Here is a 9438-nt window from a genome sequence, read left to right as displayed (position 1 = left end):
ATGGAATAGTCCTACAAGGCAATGTAAATGGATTAATTATGTAAGCAAGTGGGAGGTGAAAATTGAGGTGGGAGTTAGTACTATTAGGCCTACTGGGAATCGGTGTGCATGATGTACCATTATGTTAGGTCACTGAGACCTAGTCCTATGTGAATGAATTGCAGCTTAGTTTAAGAAACATGATTATAGGAATCCAATCCAATCCAATCGATACATTTGTAAAACGCCTTTCTTTGCAGATACGAAGCGCTGTACCCTACATACTTGCCACCTCACAACACACAGGCAGCCGTGATCATTAATTGCCTAACCAAAGCACATAATAAGTAAACAAATCAAAAGAAGCAGTGGCAAAGTTTGGAATATTTATACTGAATAAAGGAATATTTATACTGAAAACAAAGGCCATAAATGCCTGACGAGGGAATGTAAAATAATGAGAATGCACATTGATAAATTAAATGGCAGTTGAGTTAGAAGGGGAGGATTTTTGATAGGCTTTGAAGGGGATAACATCATTCATGATTATTTTGTCAAACAATCCTTCCTTACTTTCAGTATGATTGTCTCCATAAGCCGTGATTTAATTTTAAAAGATAAAACCAAAATAAAGCATTAAGTTTACACATTTAGATCTCAATCGGAGACCTTTTACAACTGACTACCTAGTTTCCATACAATCGCTACGTATAGCCGACAGCTTTCGGTGATGCTGGTTGGTTGGTCGGTCGAATCGTGGAGCCTTCCCGACAATCGGCGATTGCGTCGGGGACTGCTACGCTTGTGCAATGGTTGCAGTTAAAAGCTGTAGCGATAGTGTAGCGATTTTAATTAAACCAGACTTTAAGCTGGGTTTCCATACAATTGCTACACGCTATCGCCGACAGTATTCGATGATGTTGATTGGTCGGTCGAATCGGGGAGCCTGCGTATTGGACTGTCACGCAATAGGCCTACAACTATTTCACTGAAAAAACTGTAGCGACAGTGTAGCGATTTTAAAGAAAACAAGCTTTAGTTACGATAGAATATAGAATAAAGGAACCAGATAATTTTAATTTTATTAAATGTAAAGGTAGGAGGATAACACTCTTGCAGCGTATTGTGCTGAATTGCGTATGGGCGTGGTCCGTGACTACCTAGCAGCCGTAAAGAGGTGCTTCATGGTAAGTACGTGTTCACTTCATTCCAAAACGACATGGGTGAAATGAACCAACATCGAGGTAAACCCCCTAATCTTCCGAAAGATGCAATGGGTGCTTTAAAGTGCACACGAGCCAGATGTATACACTTGACCTCCATTTTAAGAAGACATAGTTCTACCAAGATTCTACCAACCGAACCATGGGCAAGGAGGGCTGGAACCAGCGCCGATGTTAAAGCAGGTTTTTAACTAGGCGAAATTGTTCACACGAATCGAGAACGTCGGTTCATACGCATGCGCATTCACATTTCTATCGGGTTTTAGCGAAGCGAAAAAATGCGCAACCAATCATAGCTCAGGAAGCGAACCGACGCTTTGATTCTCGCGAATAAATTCACGAATAAATTAGCCTAGTGGAAAACCAGCTTAAAGCCGGTTTTCCACTAGGCGAATTTATTCGCGAGAATCAAAGCGTCTGTTCGCTTCCTGAGCTCTGATTGGTTGCGCAATTTTTCACTTCGCAAGAACTCCGATAAGAATGTGAATGTGCATGCGCATAAACCGACGCTTTCAATTCGCGCGAATAAATTCGCCTAGTGGAAAATCGGTTTAAGGCTGTAGCTAGCGGCGCCACTGCCTTACCACTCGGCCACTCGACTCGCCTTGACACCATTGTATAATAAATGTTTTTAACTTTTTTGACAGTAAATGTAGTGAATGTTGGCAATCAACATTACGCGGGAATTCTGATGCAGGCCAGAGCGGTAGGAAGTACAACACCAGTTGGGTCATGGAGTTCCTTGAATCTACCAGGTGGTACAAAGACGATAATGTGTAGTAATCCTGCAGATTCAGTTACTCACTCGAACTCTGTTACGAAGCCAGCCACTACGGTATATACATGGATCCCTCCCTCAATGCCAGTTGGAAACATCGAATTTGTGTAAGCTTATTTTTACTATGGTTTATAAAAGTAATCATAAACACAGAAAAATTCCAAATGTGTAATATAAATATATTTATTGCATAAAGTTATTACTATATTATTATTATTATTATTATTATTATTATTATTATTATTATTATTATTATTATTATTATTATTATTATTATTATAGATCTGATCCAAGCCAATAGAAATGTTGATATTACCAAAAGTCATTTTTTAATAAAAGATATTTAAGGATTTTTTTTATAAGGATACATCAATTTTACATCACAAAAAAACAAGATACATAAAATGACATTTACTATGTTAATCATAAGACAGCCCCAAAATGTTTATGTTTACATATATAAATGTACAAAAATGCATAAATATTGCACCGTGTCGTTTGTTATTTTATTAAGAACCTTTTACATTTTACTTAATTTACTCGTTTTAAGTTCATTAGCTTAAACGCGCAACTGGAGATTTTAAAGAAGATAATTACCATTTTGACAGCTATAGAGCGAAGTGATAGAGTAGACTTATTATATAAAAATATAAACCGAAAATGAAATAAATTTGTAGGAAGAGATAGGCCATGTAATGACGAAATATAAGATGAGTTGGTATCAAGTCGAAAGCAACAATGACGCAGGCTGGGCTCTTTAGAATTCCAAATAATAGGTTTAAAAACTTACATAACATTGTAGTGATTGTTATGATTTCTAGTCCAATTGTAATCTGCATTGTAACGTTGCAGTCAGCCATAGGTATACAGTGGGTTTTTATCTTGAACAATTCTGTCATCGTGAGTCACTAGCACGAGCGAATAGTTAAGAAATACACAATTAATAACTTTTGGGACGGCGTTTTGAAAATACCGACTGACATTTATTTCCGTAATTATAAAGTCCTTATTATTATGTTTATTTTATATTTATTATGTTTATGCTTTTTTAACTTGTAGGGCAACTTTTGCTGTGTCCCGTGAAGTATATTACGTCGGTGCCAAGTCACAAACCGGTAAGACGTCTCATCAATAGTAAATCATAATACCCATAGGCCTATATTAATGTACCAATAATGTATGGTTCTCCACTGTTCAGACAGGAGCAGATCCAGGCTAGGGCCGGCCCTCAAAAAAAAGAGGAAAAAAATAAAATAAGTGGAAATGTGGAGAGAGAGAAAATCATATTGAAAGCAGTGGCGGATCCAGGAAGTTGTATTCCTTGATTCGATTCGAAAATAATTTCTTAACGCGTAATTATTTTATTTTACAATCGACTAAGCCACGCAACCCCGCAACCACCCTGCCTGGGGCTTCGCATGATCTGTACCCATCTGGACCCGCCACTGGTTCAGCACATATGCAGTAGCTACCACCATTTAGCCGACTGACCTAAGCTGTAGTGTAATGACAGATGGGGTTCCGTCCCCATTGCCGCCTGGTCCTTTTTCAATCCTGTCATTTGCCACCCAGGCCCGTTGCCACCTATCCTTTTGCCAAAATGCCGGGTGGCAACGGTCCTCAATCCAACATATTTTACTATCAGTGTATTAACTATTTAACTAATTACTGATTTTCATAATTTATTGTAGTAAGCCCGTTTTTGTCTAGTTCGTGTCAGAATTGAGGGGGCCTGCTTGCAAAGCGCTGCGACTACTAGTTAAGCCTATATTTCGAATTGCATGCGCAAATAATTATGAAGGACCAAATTGTGAAGGCAACGGACAATTAAATTATCTTATATTGTTGTTGTTGCTAGTGGTAGGGTTTATAGTGCTGTTTATGAGGGTGATAAGTGTGGTGCAGACTGGTAATGAATGATAATGAATATCCAACCTTATTTCAATTTATTGCATAAGAAAATTTTTACCATATATACATAACTCAATGAAAAAGACGATGAGATGTCAACGACTTGGTGTATAAGAGACAGATATATATATATATATATATCTTCCCCCTCACATCCAACAGCAAGTACACTTGCCACTTACAGGATGAGAATGTTATATAAACTAAGTCTGTTTATGAGGCTTAGGGAGTGGAGTTGATTTTGGTCGTGAGAAAAAGTCCTGCTGTGACAGCAATTGAACCCAGGACCATGGGATCATAAGGCAAAAATCTTAAACACTGAGCTATTCAACTCCACTCCAAAAAGTTCAACTGACATGCTTGTTATAGGCCTACGTCTGTGTGAATATATGTCAAATGAACTTTGTAATTGTCAGTAGGACCTAGTGTAATAGTCAATAGGTATGCCATCCTTACTTCACATATATATGTGTTATTTCGCAGTGATTGTTTGAATAGCCCCTGTATGAATTAAGATACATGCTTACAAGGGACAACGGGTTTCGACCCAATAGCCACCTGGTTCTTTGTCATCCGCCCGGTCTTTGCCATACAGCCCTTTTCAATTCCCTTTTGAACCCGGCCATTTGCCAAAATGCCGGATGGCAACGGTCCTCAACCCTGCATAGTGACTGTAAGTTGATCAATTCATATTCATTTTATAAATAGTGTATAACTATTTAAATAATTACTGATGTCCGTAATTTATATTAATAGTATTTAAACCGTGTGGGAATGGAGGGACCTACTATCAAAGCTCCAGTACGACTGCTGGTTATATTTGCGTATGCGCCGACAATTATGAAGGAACACATTGTGAAGGTAACGGACACTTAATTATGTTGATTATGGTGGTGTTGTTGATGATAGTGTTGATGCTGATGATATTGATGATGATGGCTGTGATGGTAATGGTTCTGGTGATGGTGATACTGATAACCATGATGATGACACTGAGAAGAAAACTTTTTGAAAATATAAAGTTTGCCTGTTATAGGCCTTTCTATGTAAATATATGTCTCATTGCACATTGTAATTATCAGTATGGCCTATTGAAGTCATTAAGGATACAATTTCATATTTGTGCATAGACCTAAACTCATGTCATTCAATTTGTGTCATTTCGCAGTAATTATTAACCCGTGTTTAAATAGCCCCTGTGTGAATGGAGGTACCTGCTTACGAGGGACAACGTCCGGTACTTATATTTGCAATTGCTTAACTGGTTACTCAGGAAGAAATTGTGAAGGTGACGACTTTTTATGATCGTTTTTTGCTACCAATTTGACAAATTATGATTACTGATGTCCGTAATTTATATTAATAGTATTTTTTAAAAAAAAATAAAGTTTGCCTGTTATAGGCCTTTCTATGTAAATATATGTCTCATTGTACATTGTAATTATCAGTATGGCCTATTGAAGTCATTAAGGATACAATTTCATATTTGTGCATAGACCTAAACTCATGTCATTCAATTTGTGTCATTTCGCAGTAATTATTAACCCGTGTTTAAATAGCCCCTGTGTGAATGGAGGTACCTGCTTTCAAGGGACAACGTCCGGTACTTATATTTGCACTTGCTTAACTGGTTACTCAGGAAGAAATTGTGAAGGTGACGACTTTTTATGATCGTTTTTTGCTACCAATTTGACAAATTATGAATGAACACATGTAATGAGGAGTTCAAATTACCAAAATTACATGTTGGTCACATGCTTAATTCATTTGCTGATTAGCTTAAATATGCAAATTACGGCTACAAAATATAGGGTCTGCATAAACTTGAAAACTAATAAACACAAAACGCATGCTTTCTTTTTTTCCAAGTACTGTACTCAGAATATTCATGTTTCTCTTTACTGTGACCATAAATGCTACAACTGACCTTTGACCCATATTCACAGAATTAGCATATCCTTATAACAATAGTCGTGGAAGATTTATTTAGGCATATACTTCAATTTACAAATACCCCTTTAAAGTACCTGTTCGTATGCACACTAGTTTAATTATGCAAATTAGCTGTAAAAAAATATAGGGGCTTGATAATTTGGCAACTATCCTGGTCGCAGAGGATTACTTTTTTTAAAATATTCAGAAACTACATGTTTCTATTTGCTCTTATGAAATATTTTGCCCAAACATTACCATAAATGCTACAACTGACCTTTGGCTCCATATTCACAGAATTTGCATATCCCTATGACTAATAGCATCCATTGATCTAGAGTATTAATGTATTTTTCTGTATTAAAACAATTATTAAAAAGTTAAATATATAAAAAAAAAATACATTTTCTATTTCTACAGCATTTACCCTGTGTTTCACCGGTGCTTGCATGAATGGCGGCACGTGTTTGCAAAGCTCTAGCGCCGCCAACATTTTCTGCTTGTGCACACCAGGTTATGCAGGAGACAGATGTCAAACCACAGGTAAACATATATATATTCAAACATTCTAATTAAATCTTGACTCATGAAAATACTCTTCCCATTGCATGAATAAACATTCACTATTTGTATATTAACCCACCCATGTTTATTTTCTCCATATCTTACTTGAATATGTATGCAAGCAAAATTGTTTTATTATTATTATTATTATTATTATTATTATTATTATTATTATTATTATTATAATCAGACCAAATCTCTTATAGTACCATTATTTTAAATAGATAATGTTAAAGACAAAATAAAAATCAAATTAAAGCAAAATATGATAATTGCACTGTCATCTGTAGGCTAATAATTCTTCATTTGACATTTCAATAGTAACACCACTGGTTTACTATTAGAGTAGTGGGTCATTAATAAAGATGAACTTTAAAGGTGGGTCATTGTTGAAGCATGGGTCACAAAAGGGTAGTGGGTTTCTATTAGTAGTTATACGGTATAATTATTTTATTACTCAAGATCCATTTTTGTGGTAGTGTTGATACTAGTCATTATTTATGGCAACAATTACCATTTTTGTCAAATGTAGGGGGCCTATTTAATTCCCAAGATGTTATCAACATTTTGGAAAAGAAACCTAGTAAAAATGTACAGTAACTAGTTTATAGTCTACTTATAGTTTGTAAAATTTAGAATAGAAGCGTGTTTCAAGGAGGAGCACCAGACGTGCATCTTGATGTTATAAATATACGTATCTATGGTCAACAGTGACATATGTTTTGCATTTGTCAATCTTGATCCTTCCTTTACTCCCATACACACAACACACTCATGTATTTCTTATGTTTCTCCCTATGTGTAGTGAATTTATGTTCAACTAATCCATGTCAAAATAGTGGAACATGTCTTCAAAGCTCCGACCGTAATTCTTATACATGTATTTGCCTACCCACCTATACTGGAACAAATTGTGAAACAGGTTAGTACAGATAAAGTTTACATTATTTCAACTTCGGGATCGTGCTGGAGGGTGGGGTGGGGTGGTGGTAAAGAGAGTCTATGTGAATATAAATGTATGTTATAGACTACTAATAAGATACAACTTAGATAACGCGGAGTTTCCATAAAATCGCTACAAGCTATTGCCGACAGCATTTGGCGACGCTGGTTGGTCGATCGAATCAGTATAGCCTTACCGATTATGTAAAGCCCACATACTCAGCGTAACAATTGCAATAAAAGCTGGCTCAAGCTTTGGCGTTATGGTTAGGAATTGGAGCTAAACATCCTTCATTCTGGAGTCCTGGGTTAAAATGTTGTCTAAACTCCAGAATTTTAGCTCACGACCAAAAACCTCTTAACCCCAAAGCATCTTGTGTGTCGGCTTTAAGCATCTTGTGTGTATGTTTATCTTGTAAAAGACACCTGAGTGGGACAGTGATTAGCTGTTGGAACATGGTTCATGTATTTAAATGAATAAATTTAAAAAAATAAAAAATAATTTATGTACCACATTTTTACAGTGGTGATCGACAGCAATCCTTGTTCCACTAGTCCGTGTGAGAATGGTGGGACGTGTTTCCAGGGATCTACATCAAGTACTTATGTTTGCACATGTCTTGTTGGTTATTCAGGAACAAATTGTGACGGTAGGCCTATAACTCTAGATTCTCATATATACGTATTTTTCATATAGCAAATGGTTAAATCGTAGGCAATATAATTATCAAAGATGATCTTCGTCTCATTTATTGTCTTTTCCTCAGAAGCGAAAATAAACCAAACTTGACCCGTGTATACCAGTTTCACTGTATCACGATCGTAAAACATATTTTTCCAATGTTATATCGTATTCAGCATCAGCATCATTGATCATCGATACACCATAGTACCGTCACTTATGAATTTACTGTAATCTTTTTCGAATTAATTTTTAAAGGTATACACAGGCATATATGCTCGATAAACCCATGTTTGAACAGAGTGTTTTGCCTTCAAGTCTCAACGGCAACATCCACTTACACGTGCTTATGCGCAGCAAGCTATTCAGGAAACAAACGGACAGATGCATGCATGATATACGTTTGTGTCCCTCTCGTTTTATGTGACATCTGTGTGTTAACGTGGTAACATTGGTTTAGTCAAGCTATTCGGTAGCGAGCGCATCTTATTGCCATTTTTAAAAAGCTGCATAACTAACATGATGGAGAGAATTATTTTATTATTAAAAAAATAAATTCTATATAATAGGATGGGGTATAGAAAAAATATTCTTGATGACCTAATTTGACATCTGAAGCCCAATTTTAAACACATTTTTAATTGTTTTTCTCAGTCCCGCACTAGGGCTTTGGATAACCACCAATTTAGTAATATTTGAGTCGGGCATACGCAGAAGTTTGGCAGTGGGTGGGGAGGGGGGTTGCGTACAGTAGGCACTACTGTAAGTAAAATCTCCCAATTAAGTGTCGCTCCGTCCGAACAGATTTCGTAAATGAGAAAATTCGTAGTTCAGAGAGTTCGAATTTTTAGCATCTCAGTGTGGTGAGAGTAGCCCTAGGCTAACGCTACAAAGTATAGGGCTATTTAGATAGGAGGCCCTAATAAGCCTTGCCATGGGAGAAACATTTGTCGCGAATTATGACTTGGATTTTACTGTTTTCTGCAACAAAATAATACTTTACAGAAGCCAAAATTACCTGTAATCACTGGAAGTGCTGTATTCATTTGAAGTGATTTCCGAATGAAAACATGACCATATAGCTACGGGTATAACAACCATCAAGTCCTCTCAAGAATCTGTTGGTTTATCCTATATAAATTCAACAAGCAATATTTGTTTCAAAACCCTAGGTCACCTGAGCGTTAGAGGGTTCCCCATTCAGTGGCGGATTCAAGGGAAACCCAGTCCGTCCAGGCCACCGTAAATATATATAGAAAAAAACTGAAAACTATATTCAAATCCAGAGAGTGCCATTTCCAATTTTCTATCAGTGAATTTCCATCTTTTTCGAATTTCCGGATCCACCATTACAAAGACCACCCCATCTGTGCGAAGGTCGGGGAAAACCCTGGATCCGCGCCTGCAAAGTGGAGAAGGATAGGTCC

General features: G+C 36.7%; 1 protein-coding gene across 1 annotated transcript in view; it reads left to right on the top strand.

Moving 5' to 3' along the window:
- LOC117116952 (neurogenic locus notch homolog protein 2-like) overlaps positions 1-9438 on the top strand; it is a 49883-nt gene that overhangs the window by 10503 nt on the left and 29942 nt on the right. Inside the window, exons 2-9 of the mRNA XM_033261096.1 lie at positions 1850-2087; positions 3040-3095; positions 4648-4752; positions 5060-5179; positions 5426-5545; positions 6244-6366; positions 7193-7309; positions 7854-7979. Of these exons, the coding sequence (XP_033116987.1) occupies positions 1850-2087; positions 3040-3095; positions 4648-4752; positions 5060-5179; positions 5426-5545; positions 6244-6366; positions 7193-7309; positions 7854-7979 (1005 nt within the window). The remainder of the gene's footprint in view (positions 1-1849; positions 2088-3039; positions 3096-4647; positions 4753-5059; positions 5180-5425; positions 5546-6243; positions 6367-7192; positions 7310-7853; positions 7980-9438) is intronic.

The sequence above is a fragment of the Anneissia japonica genome, unplaced genomic scaffold (assembly GCF_011630105.1).
Source record: "Anneissia japonica isolate Jap-2015-1 unplaced genomic scaffold, ASM1163010v1 scaffold287943_len491860_cov182, whole genome shotgun sequence".
Taxonomy (NCBI): Eukaryota; Metazoa; Echinodermata; class Crinoidea; order Comatulida; family Comatulidae; genus Anneissia; species Anneissia japonica.
This window is presented reverse-complemented; position numbering and strand designations above follow the sequence as displayed.